This window comes from Micropterus salmoides, unplaced genomic scaffold (assembly GCF_014851395.1).
Source record: "Micropterus salmoides isolate LMB-PRFRI ecotype aquatic unplaced genomic scaffold, ASM1485139v1 Ms_hic_scaffold_3152, whole genome shotgun sequence".
Classification (NCBI taxonomy): Eukaryota; Metazoa; Chordata; class Actinopteri; order Centrarchiformes; family Centrarchidae; genus Micropterus; species Micropterus salmoides.
Window position 1 is genome coordinate 7,580 of NW_024042432.1, and position 16,139 is coordinate 23,718.

At 41.2% G+C, this 16,139-nt stretch overlaps 1 protein-coding gene across 1 annotated transcript; it reads right to left on the reverse strand.

Annotated features, from left to right (window-relative positions):
• Window positions 1-4,485: 4,485 nt before the first annotated feature.
• Window positions 4,486-15,984, reverse strand: LOC119884076 (SEC14-like protein 2). The gene is made up of 10 exons (XM_038694545.1): window positions 15,945-15,984; window positions 13,946-14,008; window positions 13,609-13,797; window positions 12,452-12,547; window positions 12,297-12,357; window positions 12,014-12,097; window positions 11,803-11,909; window positions 8,152-8,291; window positions 7,308-7,477; window positions 4,486-7,148 (listed from the first exon to the last, which is right to left on the reverse strand). Exons 1-10 carry the CDS (start codon window positions 15,954-15,956, stop codon window positions 6,997-6,999), a joined length of 1,074 nt encoding a protein of 357 aa, XP_038550473.1. The 5' UTR covers window positions 15,957-15,984; the 3' UTR covers window positions 4,486-6,996.
• Between the last annotated feature and the right edge of the window lie 155 nt (window positions 15,985-16,139).

A 16,139-nucleotide genomic window follows, 5' to 3' on the forward strand; every position in this document is an offset into this window, starting at 1 on the left:
GGTAGTGGGCCTGTCCTTTGTGTGTGTGTTCTTCAGAAACTTGCGATGTGCAAAACGTCTCGGGTTACGTATGTAACCCTTGTTCCCCGAGAAGGGGAACGAGACACTGCGTCGGTGACGACACTATGGGAACGCCTCTGGGCGTGGCAGGGCTGAAATCATGAATGAAACTACTCCAATCCTATTGGCGTTGCTAGAACGGTAGCGTGGGACAGCGTAACTGGAGGCGTAAATGAGCACAGCGGCACACCGGACACATTAGCTCTTTGCTATGAAGCAAGGCACTCCAGGCAGGGTGAGGTGTGGCGGACCAACGCAGTGTCTCGTTCCCCTTCTCGGGGAACAAGGGTTGCATACATAACCCGAGACGTTCCCCTTCGAGGGAACTCGAACTGCGTCGGTGACGACACTATGGGAATGAGATACCCACTATTCCACTCCGAAAGCTTCCGCCTGCCCCCCAGCATGCAGTAACCTGTAGGCACGACTAAGAGGAGAGCGCACGGGTGCCGGGTGCAGAAGGAAGGTCCAGACTGTAAAACTGGATGAAAGTGTGAGGAGTGGCCCAGCCAGCTGCCTCACACACATCCTGGAGCGAAGCCCCTGAGAGGAGGGCCCTGGAGGCCGCTATGCCTCAAGTAGAGTGCGCCCTTATGGCCATAGGTGAAGATAACCCGCGCACCTGAGGGAAATAGGGAGGCCAGGGAAATAGTCTGAACGATCCAGTTGCTGATCGTGTGTTTGGAAGCGGGGAGCCCAGCCTTGGGGGACCCGAAACACACCAGCAACTGGTCTGCTTTCCTCCACCGGGGAGGACCTCAGAGTGTAAATACTCAGCGCTCTGACAGGGCAGAGCAGATGAAATCTCCCGTCCTCCGCCGTCACATGAGGTGGGGGATGAAACGCCTGCAGCACCGTAGACCCTGACAACCTGGACGGAACCTTAGGGACATAGCCTGGACAGGGGTGCAGGATGGCTCTGACCCTCCCCGGGGCAAACTCCAGGCATCGAGGAGAAAACGAAAGTGCCTGGAGATCCCCCACCCTCCTCAGAGAGGTGATAGCGAAAGGCCATCTTAAGGGTCAGGTGCTTGGCCTCAGCCGACTCCAGGGGTTCAAAGGGGGCCTCAGCCAGCGCTTCAAGAACCACTGCCAGGTCCCAAGTGGGAACCCTGGAACAAGTCACAGGTCTCATCCTCTGGGCTCCACGGAGGAAGCGCACGACCAGTGGAAGCCTCCCCAGAGGCCCATCCCTCAGAGGGGTGTGGAATGCTGCAATGGTAGCCACATACACCTTGAGTGTGGACGGGGAAAGGCCAGCAGAGAAATAGTCCGGGAGGAACTCCAGTACCACAGTCACCGGGAAGGTAACTGGGTCCACCACCCGTTCTCTACACCAGGTGGCAAACACCTTCTACTTCAGGCCGTACGTCCCTCTCGTGGACGGGGCTCTGAAGCTGCGCAGCGTCTCGACTATTCCCGCCGTCAGGCCCGCCTCAAGGAACTAGGCCCCCTCAGGGGCCAGACACACAGTCTCCACAGTGCGGGGCAAGGGTGAAAGACCTGACCCTCCGCCTGAGAAAGGCCATGGCAGGCCCTCCAGGAACGAGATTATGTCCGAGAACCACACTCGGGCCGGCCAAAACGGGGCTACTAACAGCAGGCTGACGCCGTCCTGACGGACCCACTCCAGAACCCCCGGGAGCAGAGCAACTGGGGGAAAAGCATACAGATGCAGCCTTGGCCACGTCTGCACCATGGCACTCCCTCTCTGCACCATGGCACTCTGAGAACCACAGCGGACAGTGTGTAATCTCTCGAGATGCAAACAGGTCCGTGTCTGTGGGGCTGAACCTTTCGCACAATAACTCCACCACCTCGGGGTGGAGTCTGCATTCCCCGGGCCTCAGCCCCTGTCTCGACAGCAGGTCTGCTCCCTGATTCTGGGTCCCAGGGATATACATCACTCTGAGAGACAGCAGTCTCTGCTGGGACCACAGGAGGATCTGATGCGCCAGTTTGCATAATGGGCGCGAGCGCAGACCCCCCTGGTGATTCAAATAGGCCACCACTGCCGTATTGTCGGTCCTGACAAGGACGTGGTGACCGTGAGCGGGCAGAAAACTCCTCAGAGCTCTGAAAATCCGTCAACATTTCGAGGTCCCTCGAAGGGGAACTCCTGTTCACCTACGGTATGTTCCCAAGGCTCAGCTGTGGATATATTAATCTCCCATCAGCATGTTTTTAATGGGCAGAACACACCTCAGACCAATCATGTACTATGAACTTGACTGCATAAAAGTAAGTAAAAACTTAATAGAAAGAAAAAATGATAAAATGATAATCCTAAATTTAACCCCACTAAACCTTTACACAGCAGACATTTCATCAGGTCCTACTAGGAACAGTTCAGGTGTTACTAATAATATTAAAATTGGCTCTGTGACCAGTATGTGCAATACCACAAATACGCTGAAACTGAAGCAGCTAAATAGAATTCAGCCATCAGCCAACATTTTATTACTTAAACCTGTTCTTCTCCTTCTGTGACATGTCAAAAGGCCTATCTTCGTTTGCATAGCCTAATAGGACTCAGACAGTTTTTTTTTTTTTTACATTTTGAAGAAATGTTTATTGTTTTAAGGGAACAAAAATTCCTCTAAAAACAGCATGTAGACTATGATCCTGGTCGTATTAACCAGGTTCAAAATCTGTTTCTGGGGGCACAATTAACCCTCACAGGTTTCAGCTGCAGTGTATCCACACTACCTGGCTGCAGATAAGCTCTGTGGGCATCTGATTAAACACTGGAACATGAAACCTGTTTCAAGCTTGTACGTTGAACGACTTGTCCGAGTATAAGGCAGAGTCAGTATATATTTTAAATCTCACCTTAAAATATACCTTTATCAGACAGCTTATCTTGATTTTTACTTGATATCTCTTTATTATTATTTTTCATTTATTGCTAGAAGTGGATATTCCAGTCCAGTTAATATCTCTTGTTATCTAAGGAAGGTTAAAACCAAGGGCAACAGGACTGGCTGAAGATACTAGAAGACGTTTCACAAGAGGCTTCTTCAGTTAAGACATTTTACGTCTTCGAGTATCATCAACCAGTCCAGTTGCCCTTGATTTTAACCTTCCTTGGATAACTATGACCTGGATGATTGAGAACATTCACAGATGTCTTTTGCTACCTAAATGTTCCTCGTTTTATTAGAATTCTTATTTATTGATTTCAATTTGCTCCCTTGTGTGAAGCACTTAGTAACTTGGCTTTGAGAAGTGCTCTGTGAATAGGGATTAATATTATTGAAATTAGTATTGTTAATACTGTTGATACTGTGCTTCAGTGTTCCATAATGCCAACCACATTTTCAATTAAATTAGTTCAAACCAGTTCACACAAAGCAACTTTTGGGAGCTCTGGAGGCCTGGATCCTTGTTGCACCCTGACCATCATGAGGCACTAACTCCTGATGAAGCTGGTACACCCACCGTATGCTAATTCAGTATCAGAGAAACTTTTGAACTTAAAATTTAATTGTAATTCCACACTCATGGCTCACTCCCATAGGAGTTTTCACTGATTATACCTTTTTTTAAAGATCATTGTTATTAGGGAATTAAGTTGGGTGACATTAGTTCAGAGGTCTAATTATCAGTAACTAAAAACACCTGTGTGGTCCTGCAGGGCGTTTTAGTAAAACTTTGAATACAAGACTTGCTACTTACTAAGGGGCTTTCAGTACTTTTCTACTGGGCAGAGAGCTCCCTCTTGTGTTCAAATCAGACAGAACTAACTGTAGGCTATGAAACCTGTGGTGAAATAATTAATCTAAAGACCCTGACATTTTTCACAGGAGATGGTAGAGACCAAGAGTTAAGAGGAGACTAAAATATTACAACTTTGTCACACTCGCCAGGTGCTTTCTGTCTTTGCTGACTCATTTGCTGTGTTGTGAACATGCGGGTATAACTGTTGGATTGTTGTGCTGGTTATTGATAGGTGGGACTGTCCCATCAGTACAACTGGGAACACCTGAGCCTAACACGACACTACAATGTAGGGGAGACTGTCTCAATGTGATGTGTTTGGTTTCTTTAACATTTTTTTTTCCCACCGACATCCACTCACCTACACCACTGATCTTACTGCTGTTTCTTTTGGTGTGTTAGGTAATTTACAACATTATTTACCACATCACACATGCTGTTCATTACAAACACAGGCTTTGTGTGAGAGTGAGAGTTTAAAGAAACAATCTGAGAACTGCATGTAAAGAAACGTGCAGCATTCAAAAATCTAAACACAAGCACAACAGAATTGTCAGCTCGCCGACACATACTGTATCTCGGTGAAACAAAGCTTTGACAGTTTAAATAAGACAGAGGCGTGGAAGAGGTGTTAATGTTATAAAGCTGCTTCATGGCAAATCTGCAACTCTAAATGGAGGAATTTAAAAAACAGATTCAGCTGGCAGTGTTTTCAACTGATTTATTTACTTCTCTTACAGTTGTTTATGTACTATTCATCATATGTGAAACGTAAGCTTGTTTTTTGTTCTCCCTAGGACTGAACAGGTCTTTGCAAAAGTGTTTCAATACTGTTACATTATAAACATGAAAATAATGATCAACCACAATCTACATTCAGTAATTGTCTGGCGAGAGTCACACATTTTCATTACATTCACTGCAAATGAGTTAACATGTATATGATTTAATACTGCATTAATGCTCCTTACTTAAAATAAATATTTGAAAACTTGTGATTATATAGGGAATAAAATAATTATTTATTTTTTGGAAATAAATTAAAAATGAGGAAATAAATATTTAAAGGAATGTTATTTGCAAATGTGAAAGTTCATTGCTAATATGTCAAGTGGGAAAGAGACAAACATTAGAGGCACATCAGAAAGACGAAGGAAAAAATGGATATAAAACCAGATAAAACTCTCTAATTAAATAAAATTAAAATACTACTGTTGATTGTCATGGCAAATATTTATGCCATATACAAGGAAAAACATCAATAGAAAATGTTGATCCTTTGTTTTGTACATAAATCAGGCTGTGGTAGCACTGACCTGATTCACTTCATGGCCATTTGAAACATTTTGCGTGAGAAAAATTATAAATACGTTCAACATATAAATGAGAATTTCAAGAGTACTCCACTGATTTAGTGTTGCACTGCTTTAACATTAACAAAACCTTCCTTGTCAAAACCTGGCGGCTTCATTACCCACAATGTAACTCGACCACCGACATTTTGGTCTTCAGACCCAACCGACACTGACACAAGTGACATCACTTGAGGCAATTTACCAGTGACATCACATAGCTCAATCTGGGGCCACAAAATGCTTTATACAACTTTTTTTTCCACATACGCAGTAGTACTCTCCAACAACTGTAAACACACATTGACATGTAAAATCAGTGGAGTTCCCCTTTAAGTTGGAGATGCATAATGCTCACATGTTGGTGAACTCACTGACGTCTAATGTTGCGCTGATATACTATTAACTCTTGAGGTATTCAAAACAGATATCAGGCTACACAACACGCCCACTTTACTACAGAACACCTTCTTTAAAACATAACCAAACTGCGACTGTTTTGATGGCGGGTCATGTAGTACTGTGGACCCACAGGTAGACCTACTTGGAAACACTAGCCGTTGAGCTAATGAGCAAATGCAGCATTCCAGGCAACTCGTAACTCCGAAATTTCTGACTTCTAACGAGAAAAAGTACCACAGAACTCTACCTGAAGTTGGAATTCCTACTAGTGAACCATCAACTAAAAGGCAACATAAAGTATATTTACATGTATTTAAATTAAAATAATACATACCATCATATAGTAAAACCTGTTTTACCCTAAAGTGATGTAGGAATATGTTGCTAGGTAGCTAAGTCATCTTTTCATAACACAAAAGTTAGTCAATAAAATGTACAAAATGCCAAAACATCTGAAAACATATGAAGTATAGCTTACAACATTTACTCACTTTGGAGGATTACCACTTCAGTCACTTGTTTTCATTAAAAGGGCCATAATTTTAATTAATACCAAGGGTAGTGCTGAAGGTGCAACTGGGTGACAAAGACTTTGTCACAGTCAGCCATGTTTTTCGTTCACTTTCGGCGTCAGGCACCATGCACCTGGGAAAACGTTGAGGCTGACAGTCAGATATTTCGACTTGGAAATTTCCCAATTCCGAGCAGTCTGGAACGCAACATAAATCGTCATCATACAATAATCTATGGGCTCCGAGAATGCTCTTGAGGTAACTATCTTAACATCAATTTGATATTTTTAACATCTATGTCGAAAGGATCACATGTCTCCTTCAAACAGAACGAGATAACTTAAATATGAAGCACCGCCCCATGGCCAGAAGTATGTGGATATCCAACCTTTACACCTATATGTGATTGTTGAACATCTCTTTCCAAAACCATGGGCATTTATCAGCTGCTATAACAGCCTTCACTCAGATTTTGGAACCTGGCTGCAGGGATTTTCTCCCATTTGGCCACAAGAATATCAGTGAGGTCCAACACTGTTGCTGTGTGATGAGGTCTGGCCCGCAGTCGCCGTTCAGTTCAGGGATCTGCGCGGACTAATCAAGTAGTCGAGTAGTCAAGATCTATGTTACGTTACGTAGTAGAAGATTTCTATTAATTGGAAGTACTAAGAGGTGTAGCCCAAACCATGAAAAACCAGACCCAAAGCATACAAAATTATGTGTATGGGGTATCCATATGCCTTTGGCCATTTTCTGTGTGTCCCTCCTTTATGTCCTGAATGCTTCCAAATTGACAGCACATGAATAAGGTCATCGTTAAAGATGAAATGGTCAGACATTTAGATCTTGGCATGGGTTAAATACTTTCCATTTTTGTGTATTAGCAGCATTGTTGTGCTTCCTGTTGAACTCAAGTCTCTCAGGCTGTGCATACTAGTGGAGGCTAAACATTATTGATCGGACGACATGGAAGTGGCGCACTGTGTCTCCCTCTCGCCGTTGGTCTTTGGAGATTGTAATTGGTCAGGGAGCAGGACCTCAACAGAGAAGTTGATTCTTTTTGCCTGGAAGATGCTGTAAGTGTTGTCAAATCTCAGAACATCTGGGGAAGAAAAGCAAAGTAGAGTAATTACTATACTGTTGGATCTGATCTAATGCTGCACTAACATGTTCAGCATCTCTGCATACTGGTATGTTTACACATCATAAAGCCTGCTGAGAGAACCAGTCTATGGTGAGTCTTACTCAACAGGTTACTCACAGACTCCTGGGCGTTCACAGGTCAGTGATCCGTCCTCGGGCACTAAGTGGGTGTTGTAGCGCTGGCTGGGCACAACTTCCTCCATCTGAGCTGCCTTCTTCCATTCGCCCTTTTTAGCCTTCAGAAACACCCCAAAGCCAATGTCTGCACCCTCAGTGGCAAACTGCCACCTACCAAGAAGAAAATAAATGTATTAATTAAATGTTGCTTTTCTGACATTTTTGTTAAATTCATTCATTCATTCAAAAAAAAAACTACCTATCACAAACTCATTGGGCTAAGTGTGGAATTACATGGGCATGTATCTGTTAAAATTACTTTTATTGGGCTAGTCTCACTAGGATTATAATAGTTTAGAATTCCACTTTAGTAAAAAAAAAAAAAAAACACCTAACAATTTTAATACTAAGGTTTAAGTTGGAAAGGGCATTGATAAGTAACCTTAAGTACGGTAAAACGGCTGAATTTGATCCTTAAAAGATCTAAATGATGCTTGTGCTCCTTATTCTACTCCTTTGTTGGTCATTAACAGTTTTAATAATTGAATTGAAACAGTCTCATAGTTTGGCATTTGTTCACCAACTGAAAATGTATTTTATCACTAAGATTCGTCATTGTTTGTTTCATCACCTATTCAGCTCTTATTCTGGTTTACTGCAGCTATGTCCTTTTTATTATCTTCGCAAGTAAAATATAACTGATCTTTGAGTGTAAAGATTTCTTTGCACAATCCAGACTTTCCCAAAAACAGAGGTTTCTACTTGTAAAAGCTGTTAAAAAATGGCATAAATAACCTTTGAGACCATTATTGCCTGTATGAGACAACGTATGGCATTCAGCTGACCTGAGAACGCAGCCAGGAAACAGAATCTCATAATCCAGCTGTTGGGAAGAACCTCGACTGACGGTCATACACTGCTCATAGTCCACCTTAACATGGTCCCGTACGTAGTAGGAGGTGGGGACTGGGCCGACGTGGTTTATCTGCAGCAGAGACCATGCATAAACAGAATTAGGATATGGGTGCCAAAAAGTTTAATATATGAAATGTTGAGTTCAGGAGAAGTGAGGGAAAAAAAGAAAGCCATCACTTACTGTGACACTGTCTGAATGCTTGTAATTGTACACATTTTGCACACAAAAAAGAGAATGTTCTCTCTTTCCCACTTTTTTGTTTATTCACATTAATAAAATAAATATCAAACCAATCAACTTTCCTGTAGTGTACAGTGCAGTATAAAAACCCAACCAACAGAGGGCAGAGATTTCCTCATGTCAGGTCAGCAAAGTGGGGTTGGTTAAATCCATCAGGTGATAATTAACATTAGGTATATTACAGATATTACAGATAACAGACACACACACACACACACACATATATACATGAACAAACTAGAAAATGTATCCTTTTGGACTTTGAGAAGTTCAAGTAAGAATAATTCCTCAGATATAAGCATCATTATAAGGGAAGTCAAACTCATCTGAAACCCCTTGTCTAAAAATCTTTCAGAAGTGTCACACTTAACGGAGATGTTATTGGGAAACTGACAAAAATAAAAGATGCAGAATGAGGCATTGCTAAAAGAAAATAAAAGAAATGACACACACTGTTATAAACTTCAGACATCTCATGATTTTACTGAACCTGACAGAGGAAAACTTCACATACAAGATTCATAAGTGGCCGTTTTTCATTTGTGCTTTTTTTTTTTCAATTCAAAATGAAAATCTGTTGGCCGCCAAGTACAAGACTCAAACGTTTTAAAGGAAGCAGATCACCGAGATTAAATGTCAAACGCTATCTTTGCTGCTGCACTTATCACTGCAATTTGAAACAGTCAGTATCCTCCAATGACATTAACAGCTAATAATTAACTAATTAATTAAATTTAAAAAATATATATTTTTTCAGATTAGATTTTTAACCAACAACAATGAGCCTTAAAGATACATTTTGCAAACAAATTGAAAGGTATGCCTTACATGGGCATCATTTAATTTGACACTATGGGAAATACACACTCTTTCTGGTGGAGAATTAGATCTGAGGACTGAAACCACTCAAGGCTACAGCCAGCAGTAAATATGAAGCTAAAGAAAACCAAGATTGACTTAGTTTAGCACAAAAAACGGAAACATGGGGAAACAGCTAGTCTAGCTCTGTCCAATGATAATGAAATCCAACAAACCAGTGTAAAAATGATGAAATGTCGTTTGTGTTAAGTCATGTGGCAGACTACTTCTTGACCACGTGCAGTGACTTCCTGGAAAGACTTCCAGGTTAGCTCTTTCCACTCATGATCTTTTTCCCCAACCAGATTTTGGCCGCTCTGCCTCTGACTGGCTAGTACTTGTTGCCTCTCGTGCTTAGGCTGGTTAAGGTTAGGATTTAGCCAATCAGAGTCACAGTATCAGGCAGGACTTGACCCAAAGTTGGTGGGGAAAGAAATTACGAGTTTCCCCCCTGCTTCCAGTCTTTAGCTAAGCTAAGCCAGTTGTCTCCTGGCTGTAGCTTCATATTAACTGTACAGATATGAGAGTGGTATTAATATTCTATTCTAACTCTGGGCAAAAGCGAATATCCTTCCAAATGTTGAACTATTCCTTTAACAAGATAACTCCTACAACCTAAATTAATACAGTACAATGTCAAGGACACACAGCTAGCTAACTAAATGTTTATTTTTAAAAAAAGTAGAAAAAAGAAAAAACTTAGAGGCTGAGCATCTCAATTCCTTGAATCTTGAATGCAGACAAAATGAATTTTTCTCTTCCTGTTCCTCATCTGTCCTGGGCCCAATTATTTATCTACAAAAACAGTGACAAATGCAGGGTCAGTCTAGAGTAAATTACTGACGCACGACTACTCAAGCTGCTGTTCTCTTTTTGCTTGATGCAGCTACACATCGCTTATGCTGAGGCCATTTCTAAGCAGCAAGGCAGGATTGCAGCGGGGATGCAGTGGGAGTTTTCCTTGAATCATTTTAAGATATTAATTACCCATCTGCAATTTTCCTGCAATTACAGGAAAATGCCCTCTGTCATTACCTGTTGTAGTTCACACAGCACACCCTATGTTCAGTGCAACCGAGCAACCCTCAAACTGCATGCTTTTTGCATCAGCTATTCAGCATGTGTGCAGCTGTAATGATTCACACTGCTATGGACAGCCAGTCCCGAATAGTCCTTGCTTTGTCATTGACCTGTTGTGATCAGATTGGCTCGTTCATGTGCAACAGGATCCTTGCCACAGCCAGTGTTAGCAGCGTTAACATTTAATAATGCAGTGTTTTTGAAAACATCTCATCTCCTGTGTTCAGTTTGACCAGTTTGTAGCCTGAATGCCGCCTTGCATTATCCTTATTTAGGCAAATCATTTCTTTATTTTTTCTGCTTGGACGAGACAAACTGGAAAAACTGGTGGGAAGGGGCCTCACATAAACATAGTTTGCCAGTCAAATGTAAACCCACAACATTTCAAGTGCACAGTATGCATATTAGCCCGCCAGTCTCTCACAGAAGAAAAGCTGTAAGCTGCCAAACTACACTAGCACAGGAAGAACTACAGGGCAGGACTCACAAGTCTGTCAAACAGAGCCGATATATTTATCAAAGTACTCCAAAGCAAGCGTACTGTTGCCTATTTCAGCACTGAGCTGCAGGCCTGATTTAACAGGACGGCTGATCAGCTGTTGTTGGAATCAGACTTGTATCCATTGCAAAACTGTTTGTTCTGTTGTTAAGTTGCCTCATAACACTTCAAAACAAGAACATTGTGCATTTGGAGACATTTGGTCTAAATGCATCGTGACAATAAAATTATACATTTCTGTTGTTTAAGTTTCTTATTCCAAGAAGACAATACTTTGGTGCATATTTTTGTTTTTACTTAAGTCATTTTAAGATCAAATAACATGTGGGGAGAAAACTGACAGCAGGTAGATTTGCTCCATCTGAGAAATCTCAAATCAGGTAAACACTCACTAAGAACTCAATAGTACTTTGAAAATGAGTACATAATATTAAAGATAAAATAGTAATACAAGCATACATGAAGTGGAGAGTTAGTGCAATGATACCAGGCCAGTGGTAGCTGTCAATACAGGAACAGCTGCTATTAATAGGGCAGACTTCACAGTTAATCAGTCACATCAGCCAAAAACAGAATTTCACTCTCTTTGAAGAGGAAATGAAGGACTTCAAATATTTCCTTGTTGTCTACATAATTTCTTACATGCTGAATATAATTCAAAGGCTTGCTGACAACAACAAAAAAATCCTGTTTATTTAACAGGACTTACTTCACAAGTTCAGGTCACTTACAATAAGTGAATAACATGAATGTGTCATTGAGCACATCTCCAGGTATTGTTAAAATAATTACGCAGCATCTGCAACAGAGACGTGTCTCTTCCAACTCATCGTCATCCCGACTTGGCACCAAAAGAACAGCACCCATAGGTGTGCAGTTTGGCTTCTTGATTTACTGACTCACCCTGGTCCGACAGCGAGGATCGCCATCAGGATCTGTCAGTTTGCCCCCGTATATCGCTGGCAGCTCCTCTTCATCTATGTACTTAAGTAAAACCTCCTGCCAGTTAGCTGTCAGACCAGAGAAAAAACAACCGTCAATTCATCAGAAGGTGGGGTGGTTTTGATTTTTCAGTGAATTTGGTATTAGGGTAAAATATTCTCCAGTGTCTCACCGCCGAGGATGTAGATCTTGTGTCTTGTGTTCTCACTCAGAAAGTGCTTGACGAGGTTGTAGGCCACAGGAAAGAGTTTGGGGGCTGCAGGAGAAAAACATAAAGGTGTTAACCAAACGTAAGGCAGCAAGAATCGAAACTCTCGTTCTTCAAAAAGCAGGATATGATAATAAAAAAACAAAGACGAATAAAGAAATGCAAGTGGAATCAATTAATTACTCCCCTGATCTGGACTATCTTTTGTTTATTGCAACATGTATTCATGGAGGAAAGACAAATGTACCTTTAATGACAAAGAGCCTTTTCAAGCCTTCTGGGTAGTTGTCTTCAAACATCTGGAGGATCTGGAAACACAGGGGAATAGACTGTATTTGGAGAAATTCAATCAAATTTAGTTTTGTGAGCTCTGTCTACACTTTCATGTGAGTGCCTCTATACCTCTCCATATGTTTCTATAGCAGGCTTCCATAAGTGTTTCAGACCCAGACCTTCAACATCATAGATCATGGTGATTGACTCCACGTTCTTCCCCAGCTGGTTGGAAACAGTGACAGAAAGACAAAATTATAACACAACCTGTAGTTCAGGTCGTACAGAAGACGGCCATTCATTTTAGGGTTGGTGGTTCTTTCTTGGCTCCTCCTGCCCAGGAAACTTGAGAAAGACACTGAACCCTAGATTGTTCTACAATTGTAATGAATGTAATGTGGTGAAACTGAGTGTTAAATACATATAAAATTATTATTAAAATGAGCAATTTGTAAGCTATAGAGGGAGATTTCAGCGTGAAATTATTATTATAATTATTATTTTTCACCAGAGGATAATCCAGCCAAAACATTTAACAGGAAAATAAACTCGGACAATGAAATTGTGGTGTTGAAATCACAACTGAATATCATAAAAGAGCTATTTCAAAATAGAGAATTTTAAAAAAGGTAACTGCCAAACCCAAACTCAACTCCCAATGACTTTTGCTCCTTCTGATGACAAAAAACATTTTCTGACAAAATGTATACATGGGCGTAGAATCATTAATTATTGTTATTTTTTTACAAATACAGCAGTTGTGTTTAGCCCTTTTTGCACTGACAGAGTATCCAACCAAAATTTCATTTTAATAATGGAAAACTGATAGCGCAGCTCAAATAAACACATTTGTAATTGGCCATAGAGCCTGAGAAGAGAAATGGATTGCTGTGGCTATTTAGTGCCTTTTCTTAGGTACCACTTGAGAGAGGAAAATAATCTACTGCAGTGGTTTCCAAAATGTATTTCTTGTAATCACTTAAGCCAGGTCTACTTGTGACAAGTGAAAAGTAAAAAGTAAAGACAGTATTTCACAAGAAAAACACAAATAAAAGTCCAAAAAGTAATCCTAATGTGTGAGGCAGATTTTTTTATTCCTACACCAGTAGTTATCTGGCAATTCCTTAGATTAATCTCTCAACACCTCGTGTGGTGTCTCAGGATATTTGCTAGGGTGAACACGTGATCCTGGCTCATTTTTTGGGCTTTGAGCTAGACATGCTTCCTTCTATAAACACCACTACACCTCAGCCTCCATAACAGTGTCAAATGTGAACAGGACTTACCCTTTGTGACTGTAGGTTACATTCCTTCTGAAGGACCTCGCAGTCTTTGATCTTGGACTTGATGAAGTCTTGCTTGGAGGCAGACAGGAAGAGGCCTTTGGGATCCACAGGTCCAATGACATCATACCAGACGGGACTGCCCTCACGGTCATAACCACACATCCCTCCTGACAGATACTTCTCTATCACCTGTAAACAGCAGTCATTTTAAATGTCAAACAACACCTGCTTTCATCAGTCTGAAATATTTGTGAAGACAATGCATGACACGTTAATTTGAGAAAAAGTACACTGGATCTATAGTAGATTATAATTTATTAGGTTTATAAAGTTTTACCTCTGGAGGACGCCATTCGGTGATTATTGTGTCTACTTTCATGATTTTCCTGAACTCCAAATGCTGGAAGAAAAGATGGTGCATGTTAAGTTCAGCAAAAGTATTAATCATAGGATTAACAATATACAGTAAGTACTGTAAACCTTCGAGTTGAAAGACTAGCTTGTACAGTGGCAGATCCGTCCAAGCACAATGTAGTGATTTAGCTGGCTTAGGAGATTTCAGACAGTAGATGACGTAAACCTGCCCCGTCAGCAGGAAATCAACTATGTACCTCCGTGTACACACTACAGCAAACGCATGCTTTCAAACACACCAACAAAGGGAAAAGAAATGTTTCAAATTGGCTCACAAAGGTTTTAGGCAGGTGTGTAAAAAATCAGTAAAGTAAGAATGCTTTTAAAAACAGACATGTCAATAGATACAAATTAACAAAATGCAAAGTGAGTTAACAGAAGAAATTCAAATACCATCACTTCAGGGACTCCTTTACGCTGAAGATGGTTCTTAATGACTTTCACTGTATGTGTGGGGTTATTGTCATGCTGCAGAATAAATCTTTCGGCCAATCAGATGCCTCCCTCATAGTACTGCATGATGAATATGTGTCTGTACTTTTCAGAGGAGATCATTCATTCTGACCAAATGCCCAACTTTGTTTGCAGAAATGCAGCTCCAAACTTGTAAGGAACCTCCACCATGCTTCACTGTTGCCTGTAGTCACTCATTCTTGTGCCGCCCTTCAGCGAACAACCTGCTTTCTGCTACAGCTAAATATTTAAAATTTTGACTCATCAGTCCAACCACCCACTGCCATTTTTCTGCACCCCAGTTCCCATGTTTCTATGTATAGTTCAGTCGCTTAGTCTTGTTTCCATGTCGGAGAGCTTTTTGGCCGCAAGTCTTCCATAAAGACGACGTCTGAGCAAACTTCTCCGGGCAGTAGATGGGTGTACCAGGGTCCCACTGTTTTCTGCAGCTCTGATCTGATACACATCTTCCGATTGCTAAGGGAGGTAAGCATGACCTGTCTTCCATCTGCCGCAGTAAGTTTCTTTGGCCGACCAGCGTTGCCTGTTTCTTTGTGCAAAGAGCTTGGACACATCTGGAAATCCCTGTCTGCCTTTAAATTTCTGCCTGGGAGAGGCCTTGCTGATGGAGTATAACTTGTGTCTTGTAGCTGTGCTCAGTCTTGCCATGGTGTGTGACGTTTGACACTAAACTGTCTTCAGCAACCTCACCTTGTTAGCTGAGTTTGGCTGTTCCTCACCCAGTTGTTGTCCTCCAACACAACTGTTTCTGTTTCAACTTAATGATCATTAGTACCTGTTTAGCATCATTCTTTAATCACACCAGACAATGCCTACAAAAGTGCAGAAGAAGAATTGATGCTATTTTGCAGGTAAAAAGGATAGTCACACCAAATATTGACTTTTAATACAGATTTTTCTTCTTTTCACTCACTTTGCATTTTGTTCAAATAAAAAAAAGAAAAAATCTACTAACGTCTATTTTTTTAAAGCATAATTACTTTACAGCATTGTGCATGAAAATGTGTTCTGGGGGAGTGGCTTTGGACAGAAGCCTGAAGGCAATGGGTGAGACGTTTTCAGTTACTTTCAAAATCTAGTTGTCTATTGCTTGTTTCTCCAACGTTGCCTAGCGTCAAGTTAGGTGGCTGTAAATCTTATTATGTCATCTTAAGTACTAATTTAATCCCTTTTCTATATCTTTTCTCCGCAGGTTGCGTGATGACTCAGTATCTCCACAGAGAACCATTACAACACAGCTCCTCTCTAATCTGCAGCCACTCCTGAGAGCCTGATAGTCTGTGCTGGTGCTAACTGCAAATTCACATACAACTCACTGAAAGAGAGGCTTTATGGCTGTACCTCGGCTTTCACTTTGGTACATGATTTGTACTGTATTGCATTTCTACGAGAATGTCACACGCTGTACTGTAAAACTGTCCTGTCTTTCTCAACAGAGTAGCTGTTACCTTTCGCAGCATGGCCTCAGACTTCTGGACATTAAAGTTTCTTGCTGAAAAAGAAAGGAAAGCAAATGATATATACAGGCATCCACAGTCCATAAATGCTAAATGGTCTTTAACCGAATGAAGAGAGGGACAATTAGAATGGGATTCCACCAACATAATACATTGCTATTATAATATTCTATATATATATATATA

What these genes read in the sequence shown, in the direction of transcription:
- LOC119884076 (XM_038694545.1), bottom strand. An exon ending in AAGGCTCTTTGTCATTAAAG is followed by an intron (nt 12,098 to 12,296) that starts GTACATTTGTCT and finishes TTTCTCCTGCAG; the next exon opens with CCCCCAAACTCTTTCCTGTG. An exon ending in CTGTGAACGCCCAGGAGTCT is followed by an intron (nt 7,149 to 7,307) that starts GTGAGTAACCTG and finishes TTTCTTCCCCAG; the next exon opens with ATGTTCTGAGATTTGACAAC.